The following is a 19399-nucleotide window of genomic DNA, read 5'->3' as shown; positions in this document are numbered from 1 at the left end:
CGAATTTTGTGTCCATGAATCGAGCGAGCATACTTTTAAATTAAATATTTTATAATCGATAACCGGAGACAGTGGGAACTACTTTCTAATTACTAATTTACCAATCATTTCATCCAGTTGCGTTATAATAACTCAACAACACGACACAAATTATCTTATGTTTACAATTAATTATTACTGAGGTATGTTGTATCTATTTAAAGTTAAACGTTCTCTTAGTAGTTTTCCTTTTGGAAAGTTACATTAAGTTTGGTAAATCATTAAAAATTCAATCTTGATCAATGATCTACGTAAAGGGGTCAGCAATAACCGAAGAAGCCCTATCAGTACCTTCCGACGAGATTTTACAGCGTATAGTTAATCTTATTTTTATCAATGAAGAGTCAGGTGAAATATATAGGTAAAATTCCTTGGCAACCCACGCGTGGGTCTATAATAGAGTTAAATCTAAATCAGACCGTAAATAACAAATTAAAAGATATAAAAGATACAAAGATACGATGTACAACGATGAAAAACAAATTATGTATTTAAATATTTTAAAAGTAACAATGTTTCTTCAAACTAAGCATTTTCTAAGAATTCGTATATTTTTGTTCTGTATCGCGACTACTTGCGCAGTGTTTATAAAACGTCTAACCAAAATTACGTGCAATTGTATATCAGGTGTATTGTAAAATATGGATATTATGTCAAAAGCAAATTCTGCTTAGAATGATAATTACGCAAAAGTTAAAGTCAAAGACGCCTGCACGCGATTCTGTGGTCAGAATAATATGAATTATTGATTATTTAACAAGGTTTTTGGTAAATTTTTTACTACAACTTTCAAACATTTCTGACTGTGTTACTACTTGCCTGTTACCTACTACTTACTTGCCGTATGTAGAAGTAATTAGGTTTATCTGCTTTGGTAATTAGACTATAATCTAATGTCCTTTGATATTTTAGTTCGTTCAAACAAACTTAAAGACTCTTGAAATATTTTATATCATTTAATATTTGTATTTCATTCGTAATTTCAATTACTTTCATGGATGTTATTGTATATATTTACTGTATTGAATTTATTGTTGATAAAGTCGTTACGTATTATAATTTAGTGTACAATGTTTTAATACAAAATGTTTTATACTTTCTCTACCTTGTTTATCATTCATTTTTGTTATACTCGACGCATCAAGCTAATATAAAAAATCTAAAATTAAACAAACAATTCTTTCCTAACGTTCAACGATTCAGGAGCCGAATGAAATTATCGGATATACTTCCAAGAGACAGAAGTAAACATAAACTCAATTTGTTTATCCTTGAAATAAAAGAGGCCTAAAAATGTAACAATAGTAGAATAAAAAGAACCAACGAGCCTGATCGACAATTTATTAGTTCTCATCATCCCCAGTCAGAGTGTGCTTTAATTGTTAGCCAGCTTTCTTCGTGAAACGACAGTTACCAAAATCTACGCGGATCTCGTCGAGCGTACACGTCTCGTCTCCGAGCGAGGCATTTAGTGATAAATTAAGGAGCGATCGCGCCTATTGAAACAGTTAGCCGCCGACACTGTTTTAACGTGGATCGCCGATCGATGTCCGTCCGTTTCGCGCCGAGGAGTACTTCCGCGATACTTTCGGCGGCACCCGGAGGATCGACGGGGTTTTTCGTGGCGGTGGAGAGCTCCTCGATTTAATCCCGATTCCGCAACGGGATAATTCGAACGTCAGCTACAATTTCAGAGTGAAAACGCGATTTAAGTATGGCTGTAAACGAGATGCAGATGACAGAAGTGGTAAGTGATCGGAGACACTCGCGTGTAAGAGGAAGAAAAATTGCTAGAAGCTTCTCGAGAAGCTTTCTAATCGAGATGATTATTGTCAGCGTGACCGTCGGCAATTTTAGACTATTAAAAGCAATTAAAGCGCGGCACTGTTCTGTTTCGAGCAACTGGGAGCATCTCGAAACGCGTCGCTTAAAGATTTAGTACTATGAAAGCTTAACGCGATAAACATATAGTATCGTTTTATATTTTTAAATACAGCGGATACGGAGATTCACTGGAACTGACTCGGAGATACGTTATTAAAAATTAAAATAGGGCGGTTGACAATTTTTCATTTACTTTCGTAAAGAACGCTTTCTCCGATACGATTCTTGTTCTCGAAGCAATGTTTGTGTTGTAAGATGAACAACACCGTTGACTTTCATTCTGGGGACAATGAATCCCCAAATATGATCCAAACACATTATTGTAAACAATATACGGAGAACCTAGCGTTGTTCGTTTAACTTGAATTTTAATAGAATAAAATTGAATTTTGGAAGACGGACAATGAACAACAATTTTAATGAAATTGTTTGCGTGAATAGCGATCGAGGCCTAGGATGTCTGAATCGATTTCCCTTTTCCCTGTGTAGCTCGAGGAACACTGACTCGTGGTGTGACGCGAATTTGATAATGAACTTGAACGATCGTGATCTTAAGAAGGACGGTAACGATGTATATTTAGATTCCAATGGGAACATTGAGAGCGCGAGTATTGTCCGCGTAGCGTGCACGCTTCGTCAACCGCAATTAAATATGTTTTCGCGATTGAAAGATACAATTCACCATCGTCGCCAAGGAGAACAGTGGTTATCGGATCTCGTGGTGTTTGCACGTGCTTAGTCGATTATCCACTTTACCTCCTGCTTTAAATTTTTTCATTAGAAACTAGAAGAATTATAATTGCTGTATTTCATAGTCTACATTGCTAGTCGATTAGTTTACGGTTTCAGGTTTTGGTAGTTTCTGACCAGTTTGGAAGTGAATAAAACCCGATTCATCATATTCTGTCTTATAATAAATAGTCGTGCAAAGATTACAATTATAATTACTATATTTTATAGTTTGAATTACTAGTCGATTAGCTCACGGTTCCAGGTTTTGGTAGTTTCGGAGTCTGATCAGTTTGGAAGTGAACAAAACCCGGCTCATCTTATTCTGTCTGACAAGTAATCGTACAAAGATCACAATGATAATTACTATATTTTATAGTTTACATTCTTATAATAAATATTCCTCCAAAGATTTGAAATCTATAGTTCCAATGGTTTTTTTAAAAATATCTTGGAATATTATCCAACGTAAACAGAGTTCCAAACTAGCTCACTCTTTCGCACGTGGCCAACTAAGCAAAAAAGTATCTCACGACGATTTGATAATTTGCCAGCGATTCTGAATTAATCCCGACGATAACAATCGTTAAACAGACGATGAGAACTACGAGATTACACGTGAGATCTGGAAAATCACGACACTGAGAAAAGCAGCGAGATTTGTAAATCCATCGGGATTGATCGAAACAATTTGCATGAAAACACGAACCGCGTTACCTAATGCTGCTTCCTTTAATTATGTCTTTTACTGGATATTAATACTGCAACGTAGTTAACCGTGTTAACGAGCGTGGCGATACAATTACTGCGAGTTTGTTCTCCTACGTAATTGCGTAACCGAACTTATTATAATAACGAATATTTTCTGCTACCTCGCTGGGGATGCTGTCTAACCTGGCGTCTATTCTTGTTTTCCTGGGTCTTTCCGCGCTAAGCGTTGCGTTCGCGTTTCAACGGCTCGAATTGGAGACCTCGCGACGTAGAAAAAATTACGACGTCATTATAAAAGATCCCGAACTCCGTAGGAGAAAAGCTGAAATATTTCTTGGAAGTAACGAGACCGCCTCGAACGTTTCGCGGCGCGAATTAGTTTTACGGCGCGAATTAGTTTCACGGTTGATTAAATCGCGCGACGTACGACGCTTTTTGTTGTTCCAGAACATACAGGGTTCAACCTTCAACCAGCAGGATGGTAAGACCGCCAGCAAAGGCAACAGAAACACGAATCTTACCTACGGGATCGACGACGTTCCACCCTGGTATCTGTGTTTGTTTATGGCTCTACAGGTATTATTGCGATGCATTAAATTTGAAGTAGTTTAAGTATAATCGCTGAAAGGGATCTTGTCAGGTTGTAAAGTCGGTCGGACATCGATCTTTACAGCTTAAGTCGACCGCAATTAATAATCTGACACCTTTTTAGACAAGGACAGAGCTAGAGTTTTCGTTCAGGGCCGTATGATATCAGAATTAGGATGTTCACATTTCAATAACTTTTTTCTTCTTATGTATGTTCACACATAATTCTGTTGGCCGACTTATTGAAAATACTGTGGTAGGTAGGAACTTAGTTAACCAATCATCGACAAGAGTTTTTCAATTTGGAAAAACCCGCGTAGCAAACATTAAGTCTTGGGGCCCCGGGGTGTAACGTGGACATGTATACTTTAGAGCCGCGACACCCCTGTTGTCCTACGGATCAGTTACCTGGGCCAATAAAGTAATAACTACTGTTTCGGTTTACGACCTCACAAGATCCCTTCCAGCGACTATACATATACGGGCTGTCCCAGAATTAGTGTAAGAACCGGAAATGGGTGGTAGCTGAAACGATTCTGAACAACAGTTTCCTTGTCAAAAAACGTCGGATGGTGCTTCGTTTTTAAATTATTAAGAAAAAACCACCGACCAATCACTAGCGGCCGAGCAGCGCGCGTTCAGGCTAACCAGCCAGTCCTGACTCGAGTCTATGCTCTCGTGGCTGAGCGCGTGCTACTCAGGCGTTGTGATTGGTCGGTGATTTTTCCTTAATAATTCAAAAACCATCCGACACTTTTGCAAAGGAAATTGTGGTTCAGAATCGTTCCAGCTACCGGTTCTTACACTAATTCTGGGACACCCTGTATACTACTTCAGTTCCATTTTCGTTTCTAATCAGCTCGAAAGCGGAATCATAGGAAGAGCAAGACCTTGAATTTAACCTGAGTTCTACAAAGCAAATCTCTGTTGTAATCCTCGTGACTTACGGTGTAGATCTGTCCAATAATCTCGCTTATCCTGATAAGATACATATTCGACTATGTTTTCGATAGTGTCTCGGCAGTCGAGAATTTTCTAATCTCTCTTGCGAGCTTAACGTTCAAATTCCACTCAAACCACTCGCATTTTTTAACAATATCTCTCTCTCTCTCTCTCTCTCTCTCGTCTTATTGAAAGAAATAAGAAAACAAATATAGGACACGTTTTTACAGCACTATTTGACGATGATAGGAGCGATCGTCTCCATTCCTTTTATCCTGACGCCAGCCTTGTGCATGGCCGAGGACGATCCTTCCAGAAGTTACATAATCTCCACCATGATCTTTGTCACGGGATTGGTCACATTTTTCCAGACAATCATAGGCTGCAGGTAATACACGAAAGTGTGTCAGGTTACGAATTTAATGCTGGATAATTTAACGTGTTAATAATTAATTTATAGTTCGCTACACTCCTTTGCGTGTTTCCCCTGATTAATGGGACCGGTTATGTACATTTATTCTGAACCAGTTTATTATGAATCATTTCAGACTATTGAAGCGATAATAGTCGCTAGATAGGCGCAGGATAATTGCTTGCCAGGTTCATGATAACGACGATTGCGGTTCACTATATGTTCGATGTAATGTAAAGAAGAACTGAATAATCGCAACAATCTCGCTACAGCTATTTAATTTAATTACGACGTTTTTGTGTAATTCGGTGACCATTAAAGTAATCATTGAAAATAACCGTCCTGTCAGTCGATTATATCTTGTTAATAATGTATTACGGATCCTCAACTCGAGGAAGAGAATCGTACAAGAATTCGCGCGGTGTCTAATAAGTCAATCATCTCACCTCACTCGTGTTGTTCTAATTCGATGTACAAGTGACTTATAAAAAAAAAATAGCGTAGACTGCTTCGTTTTCATTACATCGAGCCCTCTGCTAAAATATTTTACGATATAACAGAGTCTGTCTACTTATTTTCCGAGTAACGAGTAAATTCTATTATGTAGTTTCTGCAACGTTTACATAAATTTCAACAATGATTACGTTACTGATTTACGATAGACGATTAACATTCAAGATTACATTTACGCATTTAGTCTAACATCTCTAACAAGAAAGGCATTAACGCGACACGAAACTCGAATTAACATGTATTTGTAATTCAAAGAGAACGGTAAATGCGTACCGAGCAATTGTTAGATAATTCTACGTGTTTCGTTCAAGCTGTAATATTTACAACTAATTCCTCATGCTAATGCTCGGCGATTTTATCGTATGAACATTGTTTCGTACTCTCGTTTAGCAAGATTTACGACTCGTCAGCGACTTCAGGTTCCGGGAAAGAGTCACCCTCGATCCTTATTATAAACTTTACGACACAAGACGAGCACTGTTGTTCAATGCCACGAATTATGGGATGTTCATTCTTCCAGAATTTATTGCGTTTGGCTTTTCAAGCATTCTGTTACATAAACCGGATTAGTAGCGATCCTGCATGTTTATACTTCTAATTAACAGTGGCACTATATCTTACAAGCAGTGCGAATATTTACTGTAACGTTATTCATCTTTCCAGGAAACTTACTTCATTCATCTATAGTTAAATGAAGGATAAAATACAGGGTGATCCGTTCGCTAGTAGACACAATGGACAACCACAACAATAGCCGACCGTCGTGAAGTCTACAACGACGGTCGGCTATTTTTGTGGTTGTCTATTGTGTCTACTAGCGAGTGGATCACCCTGTATTTTTTGTAGTGTACGTTGTCGTATTACTCTACACTACAGAGTGTCTAGTAAGTAAGTAACGTAGAAAAGGGATTGCTGAAAATTGTAATTCAGCATCATCTACTAAACATATTCTGCTGGAATGTCTAATTGGTGCAAATGTCAGAACCCAAGAAAAACTTCCTGTTGATATTGAACAATGTTTAAATAGAAACAAAATATTATATATAAAAGGAATAATAACTTATTTTGAGAAAATCAAAATAATTGAAGATGTTTGTTATGTGATTAATTTCAGATAGTAAAAACTGTTATACTGATGAAAACTAAGCGATATATGTTAAATATAATGTAATAAGACACAAAATGTAATAATGTATTGTAACGTGGTCGCTAATGACTAAATAACTGATGCGACTACTCATTACTTAATATCTTTTATATTAAAATTAAGCCTTCTACCTTTGATTAATGCTATTTCTAATATTTCTCCTAGATTGCCCCTGGTACAAGGAGGGACCATATCGTTTCTGGTCCCAACTCTTGCCCTGTTGAATCTCCCACAATGGAAATGTCCAGCGCCAGAAATTTTAAACGAAATGTCCGCAGATGATCGCACCGAATTATGGCAGGTCCGTATGAGGGAGCTCTCTGGAGCGATCGCCGTGTCCGCTTTGTTCCAAGTGGTCATCGGGTTCGGAGGTACATGAAACGCAATCATTTAAAGTATCCCCGTTAGACTCTTCGTCTACTCAATATATTTTCATACACAGGAATTATTGGCTACCTATTGAAATTCATCACTCCACTCACAATCGTCCCCACCGTCTCGCTGGTTGGATTATCCCTCTTCGAGAACGCGGCTGACGCAGCGTCGCAACACTGGGGCATCGCAGCTGGGTAAGACTCTGAAACAAACATTTTATACAATTAGTAAAAATATATGCACATCTTTTCTAAATTCTTTTAACAAAATTTCTAAAACTACGTGTGTTTTTCTCCAGAACGATACTGATGTTAACCCTATACTCCCAGATATTGGTGAACGTGCCGTGCCCCATTCTGATGTACCGTAAAGGCGAGGGGATACGAGTCGTGTGGTTCGAGCTGTTCAAACTATTCCCGGTAAAAACGTTGATATCTCGATTAGTTAGAGAAATGATCAGCATCGAAAAGAACACCGTAAATCTACCTTTAATTGCCTCGTGTTCCACACATACATTACGTTTTGTTTATCGAACTATACTTCATTCTGTATCACGGTTGTTTATTTTATAGTGCATGGAGCTACTTTCTTTTCGTCCATATTGCACTTATCGTGTATATTTTCTTTTTTTACATAACATCTCTGACCTTATTATCTTAATTTTGTTCATGACTTGTTTGAAGATGACTTAATTTCAAGAACCCCATGATGCTTACCACATCAATGGGACCGCCCGCGGCCGAACCGGGTTTTCTCCTTGAAAATTAGCAAACTTTGAAGCGTTATAGCTTGAAAACTAATAGAAATCGGGTAAATATTAGATTGTCCCGAAAGTTTCTTTCGCGAGTTGCACTCAATTATTTTCTGTGGTCGTGTTTATATAAATAGACAATCTAATTTCATATATATTCATGTTGTAACAGTAATGGAGCAAAATGAATCGTGCACAATTCAGTAATGTAACATAAAACATAAAAATATTGTGCATGTATTACTTATTAATAAAGCGAAAGAAACGTTTGGGACAACCTAATACATTAAAGCTTAATGAATTCGTCTTGAAAAGTACTATTGCATGGTATAAAGAAAAATATATAGTTTAACAAAAATTCCTTCTCGCTGAAACATGAGCCTCACTTTACCATGCAATTTCCATATTTGAAATTTTCCATTCGGACGATAGTTTTGGAGTTAGAGCGCTGTATCACTAAGGCTAGGACACCCTGTACAATTCTACAGCACCCGAGCCACAACGAAAACCATGAGTTCATTTATATTTTAACAACTAGTTTGCGTGTTTACCAAGTATTTAACCTTCTCATTTCTAATTTAGTACCGTGATATATTTTTCAATAACATTATTGATTATTTCTAACCCAATTCATTATTCCGTTGCTATGCAGGTGTTACTAACAATAGTAGTCATGTGGATAATTTGCACTATCTTGACCGTGACCGACGCTTTGCCTGTCGGTCACCCAGCGAGGGCGGACAGTAAAATAAAAATTATCAGCCAATCTCCATGGTTCCGTGTGCCGTACCCAGGCCAATGGGGCACACCTACTGTAACTCTGTCGGGTGTGTTGGGAATGCTAGCTGGTGTACTGGCCTGCACGGTGGAATCCATCAGCTATTATCCAACCACTTCCAGAATGTGTGGTATGGAATATACATTATATATATATATAACGAATACTGATTTTTAGAACAGTATCGTTTGGATTAATACTATTATACTAATTTTCAGGCGCACCACCGCCACCTGTTCACGCCATCAACCGAGGTATCGGTATGGAGGGTCTGGGCACCATGTTGGCTGGTCTCTGGGGCAGTGGAAACGGCACGAATACATTTGGAGAAAACGTTGGAACTATAGGTAAACTATTTTTCCCAAATGCGCAACAATATACTTAAAATTGATGGTTCGCAGGAGTGACCAAGGTGGGCAGTCGCAGAGTGATCCAATGGGCGTGCGGATTGATGATCCTGCAAGGATTGATTAGCAAATTCGGCGCCGTTTTCATTATCATCCCCGAGCCCATAGTCGGCGGGATATTCTGCGTGATGTTTGGAATGATTTGCGCTTTCGGTGTGGTACAAAAACGAGAAACACATTCCTCTCTTAAAACTATCCCGAATAAAAATGTTGAAAATATTATTATTCTCCAGGTCTCTCCGCGTTGCAATACGTGAACCTGAATTCTGCGAGGAATCTCTACATCCTAGGCTTTTCCATCTTCTTCCCCTTGGTAACATCATTTTCTGTAATAAAATATAATAATCCTATATTACTATACATTTTCATCTTTGTAGAATTAATCTCTTCGTTATAAATTTGTTCAGGTTTTGTCAAAGTGGATGATCAAACACTCCGACGTGATCCAGACTGGAAATGAAATAGCCGACGGAGTCCTCACCGTCTTGCTCAGCACGACTATCTTAGTTGGGGGTGTAATGGGATGTTTGCTGGACAACATCATACCTGGTACGATTCACTCGCTTTAATGTATCTGTAATGTTTCATATATTTTCAACGTTAAAATATTCTATCTTTCTTTTCTACTTATCTAGGTACGCCCGAGGAACGTGGACTCATAGCTTGGTCGAAGGAGATGGAATTAAATACCACAACAGATGATAAAGATGATCAAGGAGAATACGTGCCCAATACATTCGATTTTCCGTTCGGAATGAGCGTTTTGAGAAGGTGAACAAATATTTCATACTTCAGAACTGAAGAAAGAATGCCTTTGTTATAATAGAATTAGCAATTTTATGTCAGAATTCGATAGAGCAATGAATTTCGAGCATAAAAGTATTAATGTACATTTATCCTGGAACTAATACTTTCCAAGATATTCAACTACTATTTGCATGTGATCTTGAGTGACCTTAAACGACCTTGAATCGTAATTCGTCTCGCCCTGTACAATCACATCCATCTCACAATCAGCTGAAGGTTCATCCCCACCACACCTGTACATTCGTTAGTTTGAATCATCTCGTCCATTTTATTTATGTATTTCCCCACAGATTTGATTCTCATTCGCATTCTACCGATAATCTCTGTTACAGATGGAAATGGACATATTACGTACCATTTCTACCTACATACAAGCCAGGGATCTATTCCTGCGGTCAGAAAAAATAGTGAATGTAACATTGGTTTTACGTTACTTGATATATTGCAACAAAACTTGCGATGGTATGAACGTTGGATGAACCAGTGTGGAAGAAAGGAACGGCTATTTGAATATGAACTTAATTTTAATGGAATTGAGAATAAAATAGTTTTTATATAAAGAACGATGAACTGTACTTTTTTATTTCCTCGCGAATACAACTAAATATTAAAGGTGATGTTTGAAAAACACTGGCACAGGACGATGAGCAAAACCATGCAAAACCCTAGGCTTCGAATAAATCTGAAGTTTGCCGATGTGATTGTCTCGTTTCCTCTTTTAAACATTTTCCAAAGAAGGAAACGAGACAATCACGTCGGCAAACTTCAGATTTATTCGAAGCCTAGGGTTTTGCCCATCTCTGCCATTGGAGATAGCAACGTCACAACGTGTTCGACACTTTAATTGTATATGTGGCGCGAAGTACTACGGTTGGCGAGAACATTGTTTGGAGACGTTTAAATGTCATCTCTAACAACAATTCGCGTAAAATCGAACAAACACAATCATGGCTACATCTACAGACATCGCTACGGTACTAAATACGTATACTGTTTTTATTTATTAACGCAACTTCGGCTAAGGTGTTATGAAAACATAACCTGTACTTAACCTTAAATACGTTAACCGGCTTATTTAAAATGTTACAGGAAAGTAAACTTTTTACTAAAATTGTACCTATTGTCTGCAATGTTTATAATTTTAAAAATGTATTATACTTTGAAATAAACTAGTATATACACCAGTGTACATGTTGCATTCTTTGTGTTAAAGTGTACTTGATATGTGATTTTTATCATGTATAGATTTACCTGTATAGAACCAATAAATTATTTATACGCATCTGTACGATCTCTGTAGTCAATATATTCACATTACAATATATGTATTGCACATATAGATCCGAATGCAGAGGTATCTGAACATGCCATTGGTACAGCGGTGCAAGGAAATAGCAACATTGATAGAGGAATCCAGTACAACAGAATTACACCATGTATTTCCAATACTGATCGATTCATTATTTGGAACAACTGATAATATTGGTTGGGGCTTACACAGCATCACATTTAAGAAAAATCCACAAGAATATGAAATGCTTTGTAACTTCCTTAACCCACAGGGACCAGTTTTCTCTTTATGTTATAAACTACTACCAGACTGTTACTTGAAGTACAATTTTCCAGTATCATATTTGCCGGTATGTTGGATACTTATTGTGTTATAATCGTAGAAGCAAAGAACATTAATTGTTACATTTTATCTTAGGTAAAAATACGTTCAATGCTGGAGGAAGGTGTAATACCACCATTCTATCTTGATAAAATTAGAGATGATCAGGGTACACGTGCTGTATCTGTGTTAAATATGAGTATCCTTTTTCTTATTTTAGACTAAAGATTTAAAAAAAAAATTTGAATAGATTACATCCTTAACATTGGTACAGATCCCTTCGAATATTACATCTTTCATTTTGCTTATCATTTAACAAACCCATGGCTACAAGTGCAGCAACAAGAAAATGTCTGGGTTAACTGGGAAACTGTTTATGTTCAATTAGCGCATTGTTACTTGTACCACTTTTTACCTAGAGATAATTCTCCAGTTTTGCCTATCATTGGTCCATATATTCGGAAGACACCTCAAAGAAAATTAGTGCAATCCCCGGAATCTAAAAGGTATACTATTTCGAAACTTAATGATAAGTTAAAAGTTTAAATCAAAAATTATTACAGATTGCAAACTCCGCGGCTGCTGAAAACATCAATATTATCGCCAGGATCTCCGAATGTCACGTTCACTGTACCGCAGCAGCAGTGTCTACCGCAAGTATGGAGAAGCGAGACTGTAGTTCAAGTTTTTCTCGACTTCTGGTTAGAATGCTCAGAAGAGAATCAGTTGAACCCACGATTAGGGACTACGTATGTTTCGTCCGTTCCGCGTCGAGTAAGTTCATAGCGAACAGTTCTTTATAAGATTCATAAGTTCACGTACAATTTTAATTACAGCATAGTATTCATTCTGGAGAACACATACGCCTTGTACGAGCATTCATAAAAACCTTGCACGAGTTTGCAAACAGCGCGATAGGCGATAAAAGTGCAATGGACGAATTGAAACGGTATTTAAAAATATTAGATAAATGCGTAAAAATAATTCAAATTTTCTACATGTCTTTGTCATTCACAGAATAATTTTGCCTTCTGTCCAAGGCAAGATCTACACATTCCTACGAAAAGCCATATATCATTGGCCTTTAGATAGTTCATTTAGATTAATTCTTGAAGCATGGTTGAGCTTTATTCAGCCATGGAGATATTTCCCTGGTATATCATATACAAAGGAAGGGTATGTGCATAGTTTAATGTAGGCTCTTAGAATACTATTGTAAAAAATTCCTTCGTTCTTTATAGTAAACCGGAAGAAGAAGAACGGGGAAAAATATACGATGCGTACAGGTGGATGCCCTTTGTTGCAAACAATCTATTAGCGTACACAGCTATATTTGAACAACTACTCCCGCGTTTCATGAGAACAGACCTCGTAGCTCCTAAAAATGCATTAATGTTGTTCAGGGTTACCAAAGTAAGCGAACGTTATGTAAACAATTGGAAGTGCAACTTGGCTCTACTTTATCAAACATGTATTTTACAGGTGTTTTCGCAACCTTATTTAGCAAAAATGATATGCGAGGTTGAGAGTCACATGGACGATGTTGGATTGAGTAGAAGTCGAGCATCTTCGAATCAATGGGCTTCGATTGTACGACAACAAATTTTAGAACTCGAAGGACCGACGTACCAATACGTTCCAATGTTTTCAATGTCTACCGCTTCGCAAGTATGTTAAATGTATAATCGCATTCTTATTGTTTAATATTTTTGGAATTTCTATCTTAGGTCGTATGTCTGTTGAGCACAATAAAGCAGGCACATTTAACCGCGACTAGTCTGATCGATGCATTAGAAAAGAAACGAAAAAATAGACGGTTTTTGTTAGCAATATGGGAGTTTTTCAATAACGAAGATTCTTCGGACGACATCAGTATAGAAGAACGACGTCGAGTTCCCATCTACTTGGCAAATGCACAGCAACAATTAATTGAAATTTTCGAGGTAAGTACGATACAGACAAGATTAACACTTGTATGGAATGTTGCTATTTCGTACATATAATATTTTACAGATAAACGTAGAAAACATCCCTCAAGTAGCAATCGAAGCCGATCAAGAGTATCACGAGAGCATTTTATCGACATCCTTTTGTCATCAATCACAAGTATTAAATTACTTCTCTAATCATTTTTAAATAGATTAAAGAATTCTAATACGTTTATCTTATAGACGGATTCGAGCTTAGATACGAGTAAGCCAGGTGTTTTTGTATCCGTGCAAAAAGACAGGCAAACGTGTCAATACATCGAGTACATGGGAGATCCAGAATTACAGCCAGTGAGAAGCAACGAGTGTGCTTTCCTTGTTAGATATTTTTACAAACTTTGCGTTTACGTAAATATGAAGGTAAACATTACTTAAAAATATTTTCGGTAAAAATAATAATAAATATTTTAGATGAGTTTGTTTTACTTTGGTATGTTTCAAACAGTACCGACACAAGATAACCGCGATGTACCATCAGCGTGGTTTCTTTGGCAGTGTTTGCCGACAGATCTTACAACCACCCACCAAAGTTGTGAAGCTACCAAAAAGAACACAGGATGGGTTCTCCAGTGGTTACGAGGAACGTATTCCCCCTCGACTGAGTTTACGACCGCTGGCTAATTATAGTTTTCTCCTAACCATGTGTTTAGGAATATTTATCGCTTGGCTGACAAAGTACGCGGCTCAACCTTAATTGATGTTGCGATTATTTTTGTTACGGAGCTAATGTCGATCATGTAACCGGAATCTCTCTTTACAGTTACGGTGCCTTTGCATTTCTCGGATTCGTTTTTTGCATGTGGTTTGTATATATAATAGTACGCGCGACATTGGAGCCTTGGACTAGATGGAGCGTGGACAGATTTAGGCCCAATACATCGTTCTCCGTAACTCAATAAATACAATCATCGCGTTATTAAGGACTGACACGTGCTATTTTGTACGATATTCAAAGGTATTCGTAAAGTAAATTTGTATACGAATTGTAATTTTTCAAATATTTAAGCGGATATGTTTGTGTATAAAATAATTTAAAATAAAATTTAATGCTTTTTTGAAAGTACGAAAATACCATTTCTTAATAAAGACAATGTTGATCCTTCCTGTCCAAGAATGAGAGTAATACTGCGATAAGTTATCATTATACAGCTCGTATTGCAAGAGGTACAACACGTCTTCGAAATACCGCTACGAATGTCGCTGGAGTAATTACTATTTAATCAATACATGTTACGAATAACCGATCATTTCTGTGGATCTCGTGCTGTACATACGTAGACTGCTTCGCGTAAGTACATACGGGTGGTTCGTTAACGTCGGCATTGTGAGGCATGGAAATGATATTGGACTGCAGCGGCGACATTCCGCGTGAAAGGTATCGGTAAAAGAAACGGAAAGGTATAGATTACAATTTTCTCTCATTGAAGGAGCAAAGTGGAGTATGCAATTCGCTAACAGTATTCACTATTCGCAGTTCAAACTATTGTATTCTTTGAGCTAATTTATGTATGGAAGTTTCTCCTTTTTTCTCATTTACATTTTCATCGAAGTTTCGTACTCTCGTTATACATATTCTCGATACTGTATATAAACATATATCGCGTTTAACGAAAATAACTATACGTCGCGCACACGTTCCATGAAAGAAAAAACCCTTTAATTGGACTCGTTACTTGTAACCCGACTCCAACAGCATTTTTATGTCTCCCTAGGCGAAGACCATGCGAATGTATATCCCGCCGAGTTAACTATTGCTCGTTATATTGTAATTATGCACGACGCTAGTCTCTCCAACATCAATCCTTCGAGCTACCGCGGCATATAAACTCCTAAGCGTAACCAAAAAAAGAAAAACCAATAATTAAAATAATAAATATAAATATTTTTAGTAAAAATCATTTTAAAACGTTGCATACGTTTCTTTAGTTTTCATCATTCAGTTTTCATAGTTGAAAATTTAGCGTACCCAGCGATTGCACCACTGCTTCACAGTCCGCCATCAACTTTCAATCGCATTAGTCGTATTAAGTCGTTAGATATTTAGCGAGATGGGTGTGTTTACATGCCCCGTGGAACGCGAACATGACCCGTTTTCGGTCTAGATCCGTGCAACCGATATTCTAGCCGAGAGGCTCGACTTCACGAGTCAATTCAGTTTCGCGACGCGATTATGCATCCTTTATGCACCGTCAAACGACCTGTTATGCGCCTGTTACGAACAATAAGCACGATCGAATTACCTCGAATGGACTCGTTCACTATTCGTTAAGATCGCCTCTGTAAGGAGCACGTGCCCGTTAAAATCAATGAACATTAGGCGAGCTTCTATCGCAGCGGAGACTCATTCCTCGCGAGACAATTCCGTAGGCTTCCAAATAGGGATGTTCGATTCCGATTCGATTCTTTAGAAAATCGATCCTTTCGGTAAAAAAAAAAATCGATTTTTTGAATCGATTCTTTCATGTAAGAATCGAAGATCGATTTTTCTTAACAATAAAAGCACATTCACTCCTACATTACTATTCGAAAAAAGTATAGGAACAGCGATGAAAATATAAACAATGTAGAGTCTGCCTTTGGTGTAAGAGGACGAAAAGTAACAAAATAAAAGATTGATTCTTTACAATAATCGATGCCGAGCGGAAGAATCGTATGAGAATCTGTTTACAGAAATAAAAATAAAAAAGGAAACAAAAAAGCCGATTCTTTTTAAAACCGATTCTTGCAGAATCGATTCTTTGGTTTCGATTTTTAAGAGGAATCGATTCTCTCATTCCGATTCCAAATCGATTCTTTCCGGTGAATCGGACATCCCTACTTCCAAATTACCGAGAAAGCCTCTTTAAAAACCAGACGAAAGGAAATACTTGTTACGCTTATGTTTCCGCATTGAAGCTGTTATTCAGGAAGTACTCGCTGCTCTGATAACCAATGTTACATAGCAAACCACGAACGAGCAAGTATCGAATAGCTACGAAGGTGAAGTACGAGAGCCTCGGCTGTATTGTTTACGCGCTCGAGTACCATGAAGTTGTTGCATAAATTTTGTCTAGCGACATTGCGTTATATAGTAGTACAGTGAAACGATGAAGATGCATTTAAACGCTGAATTCGTGGCTTGCGTTTACCACGGGACAAAACTTTCGCGGCAACCTAATACGTTTGTTGCATAGTTTCTTTTTCTGCGTTGACTTCGTCTGTAAGTTATTGTTCTTGGCGAGAGTATCTTCGAGAAGTACGGTGCGCCGAAGTAAACCGATCTCGTGTGAAATAGCGTATTTTGGTTATCACCGCGAAACCGGAAATGTCGATGTCGCCTCTTGGCTTCCGCATCACTCAGCCGAGCGCGTGTAAATCTATCGATTTAAATGTACATTGTATTCAGCCGCATTTAAAGGCGCGAACATTCTATCCTAAAAATTCTATTCGTTCAATCATGTACAAATACAAATTTCAAGTATAGAATAAGATATTTCACTCTCTATACGAATCTGTATGCGTTGGTCCTATTCGTGATTATTAGACTGCGGATCATTATGCAAAATAAAATCTTCGCGAACGTGCCTACAAAAATTGAACCTAAACAAAAATTTATTTTATTCTGCAAATATTACAACATGAACTTTACTTTCAATCTTTTCTATATTCTTGCATATTGTATGCATTTTGTAATTTCCTGCGCGTTCAAATTTCCTATAAACACATAAAGATCCGCAGTCTAGTGATTATTGTTCGAATAAAATTTCCCTCGTTTCTTCGAAGTATGTAACTGCAAAGGTAAACACTAGAGCGCGGGTACAGCACGTCCTCGACATTCTGGTAAGAGTATGCCAGGTGTCAGATTTAAAAAAAAAAAAAAGTATAAGTGACCTTGAAATGCCCTCTAACCCTTTACACATAATTTCGTTCAAACTCGGCGTACGTTTCGAGGTATCCATTTACAAATTAAAACGGAACAGACTATGTGTCCATTTTCAAAAGTGGCGAGATATAAAATATGCACAGCCGATCGAATTGTGCGATTCCATTAAAAGTTCTTCCTTGGCTTTCCTTAACGTGGAATTCGCGGAAGCCGCCGGGTCTCTCTGCGTATCGGGCTAATTACGTAATTGCCACCTATTAGAACAATGTAAAAACAGGCAAAGGTCGAAGACACGCTTAACGCCACGCAAGCAATTAAAATACAACGTTAAGTTTATTGCGCCTTGTAATTCTCGCGTTGGCGAATTCGATCATCGATGTATTAGATGTTTGAAACAGTTCAATCGAATCTTTCTCGACAAGACAATAAAATTGGAAATGTATTATCTTATGATTTTTCTACTTCTTTTTTTTTTTATTTAGATAAATGTACGTTGCAACGTTTTTTTTAGAAGAAAAATAATGAATGAAAAATGTGATTTTTCACTTGGTATATGTATACCTAACCGCACACATATACATTCTGCGAAAGAGAGAACGAAAAACACGCAGACTCATTTGTCCGGTTAACCTTGGCAGTAATCCTATCCTGTCTAATGTCGAACGGAATAACAAATACCTGGTTGGTTGCGAGCCGATCTAACTTGATTGGTAGATCACTGTGTAAATAGACAATCTATTTCTATGATTTCCTCGATCAAAAGCTGCCACGGGCGCGATACTGGTCACGTTTTAATTTACAAAAAACAACAGAAAAAATACAACAACGTTAAAAGAAAGAAAACAATTCGTTCGTTTCCGATCGAAACCGAGGGTTGCAGTCGAATAGCACCGTTCGTTTACAATTTATTTAAGTATCGACGCGACGATTCGGCGATGGTATCGTTCGGTATTTACGTGAATAGCTGGATAAGAAAGAATTTTCTATTTTCATAGTTAGTATTGCGCTTCGCGCATGCGTGAACCTAGGATGACCAAGGGCAGAGGAAATCTTAAAAATATGCTATTTTCACGTTTTCGTCGTAAAATTCATCAAGTGTCCAGTTAAATGGCGTCGAAAAGAACGCTACGAAAATACTAATTCGTTCGTATAAACGTACGAAATTCGATTCCGAGGTTCGTTCCCTCTGATCGAAGAAATTTGAGCTTATACTTGAAATTCGACACCGTCCTAATGATTTATTTGCCCCGTGTTTCGTTCTATTTGCAATCGATTCGTGGGTTACGCTACGTATTAAGGGGGCATTTCACTGTGAACGCACAAAAAGGAGCATATTTTCAATCATTTTTTTTCTCAGGAGCTATTGCATAAAATTGAATGAATGTTTTGTCTCCCTTAAAGGTATGATTAAGGAAAGTAAATAAAAAAAATTTTTCTTGTAAAAAATATTTCGTCATTTTTTTTAAAAAATAATATGCATGTGTTTTTGGCTCTCCTGGTAATCTGAAACAGAAAATCGAAAAAGTTTATTAAACTATGTCGTCACACCTATGGTCGGAACCTCAAAATAGTTGATATTTTGATTTTTACTTACAATTTCACCTGATTTACGGTACACAAAAATAGTTTTTTTTTTCTCTTTTTTACTAGAAACGCTGCCATTTTGTTTATTTTCGATGAAATAAATAAGTGGAGGTTCCGACGATAGGTGTGACGACATAGTTTAATAAACTTGTTCGATTTTCTGTTTCAGATTACCAGGAGAGCCAAAATCACCTGCGTCAGCGGTTAACTTTTTTTTTGCACACATGCATATTGTTTCGTAAATAAATGACGAAATATTTTTTACCAAAA

The 19399-nt window shown here is 37.4% G+C and overlaps 2 protein-coding genes across 2 annotated transcripts; both read left to right on the top strand.

The window, feature by feature from the left end:
- Positions 1-1479: 1479 nt before the first annotated feature.
- LOC128892048 (solute carrier family 23 member 1) lies at positions 1480-10647 on the top strand. The gene is made up of 13 exons (XM_054152118.1): positions 1480-1786; positions 3811-3939; positions 5124-5281; positions 7131-7336; positions 7408-7534; positions 7639-7759; positions 8744-8999; positions 9088-9216; positions 9271-9429; positions 9510-9589; positions 9684-9825; positions 9912-10047; positions 10416-10647. The coding sequence occupies exons 1-13, from the start codon at positions 1754-1756 to the stop codon at positions 10489-10491; spliced, it is 1752 nt and encodes a 583-aa protein (XP_054008093.1). The 5' UTR covers positions 1480-1753; the 3' UTR covers positions 10492-10647.
- A 253-nt stretch (positions 10648-10900) lies between these two features.
- LOC128892045 (sphingomyelin phosphodiesterase 4) lies at positions 10901-14752 on the top strand. The gene is made up of 14 exons (XM_054152113.1): positions 10901-11057; positions 11424-11723; positions 11792-11894; positions 11970-12201; positions 12259-12469; positions 12532-12644; positions 12713-12871; positions 12937-13108; positions 13178-13363; positions 13423-13638; positions 13709-13801; positions 13867-14043; positions 14129-14358; positions 14444-14752. The coding sequence occupies exons 1-14, from the start codon at positions 11031-11033 to the stop codon at positions 14580-14582; spliced, it is 2358 nt and encodes a 785-aa protein (XP_054008088.1). The 5' UTR covers positions 10901-11030; the 3' UTR covers positions 14583-14752.
- Positions 14753-19399: the final 4647 nt, after the last annotated feature.

The sequence above is a fragment of the Hylaeus anthracinus genome, unplaced genomic scaffold, assembly GCF_026225885.1.
Source record: "Hylaeus anthracinus isolate JK02 unplaced genomic scaffold, UHH_iyHylAnth1.0_haploid 12002, whole genome shotgun sequence".
Taxonomy (NCBI): Eukaryota; Metazoa; Arthropoda; class Insecta; order Hymenoptera; family Colletidae; genus Hylaeus; species Hylaeus anthracinus.
Note: the sequence above shows the minus strand (reverse complement) of the source record. Positions and strands in the feature narration are given on the sequence as shown.

Coding starts and splice junctions, on each gene's coding strand:
- LOC128892048 (XM_054152118.1), top strand. CDS start 1,754: ATGGCTGTAAACGAGATGCAGATGACAGAAGTG. Junction 1,787..3,810: donor AGATGCAGATGACAGAAGTG/GTAAGTGATCGG, acceptor TTGTTGTTCCAG/AACATACAGGGTTCAACCTT. Junction 9,217..9,270: donor AGAAAACGTTGGAACTATAG/GTAAACTATTTT, acceptor GATGGTTCGCAG/GAGTGACCAAGGTGGGCAGT.
- LOC128892045 (XM_054152113.1), top strand. CDS start 11,031: ATGGCTACATCTACAGACATCGCTACG. Junction 12,872..12,936: donor ATATCATATACAAAGGAAGG/GTATGTGCATAG, acceptor CGTTCTTTATAG/TAAACCGGAAGAAGAAGAAC. Junction 14,044..14,128: donor GCGTTTACGTAAATATGAAG/GTAAACATTACT, acceptor TGTTTCAAACAG/TACCGACACAAGATAACCGC.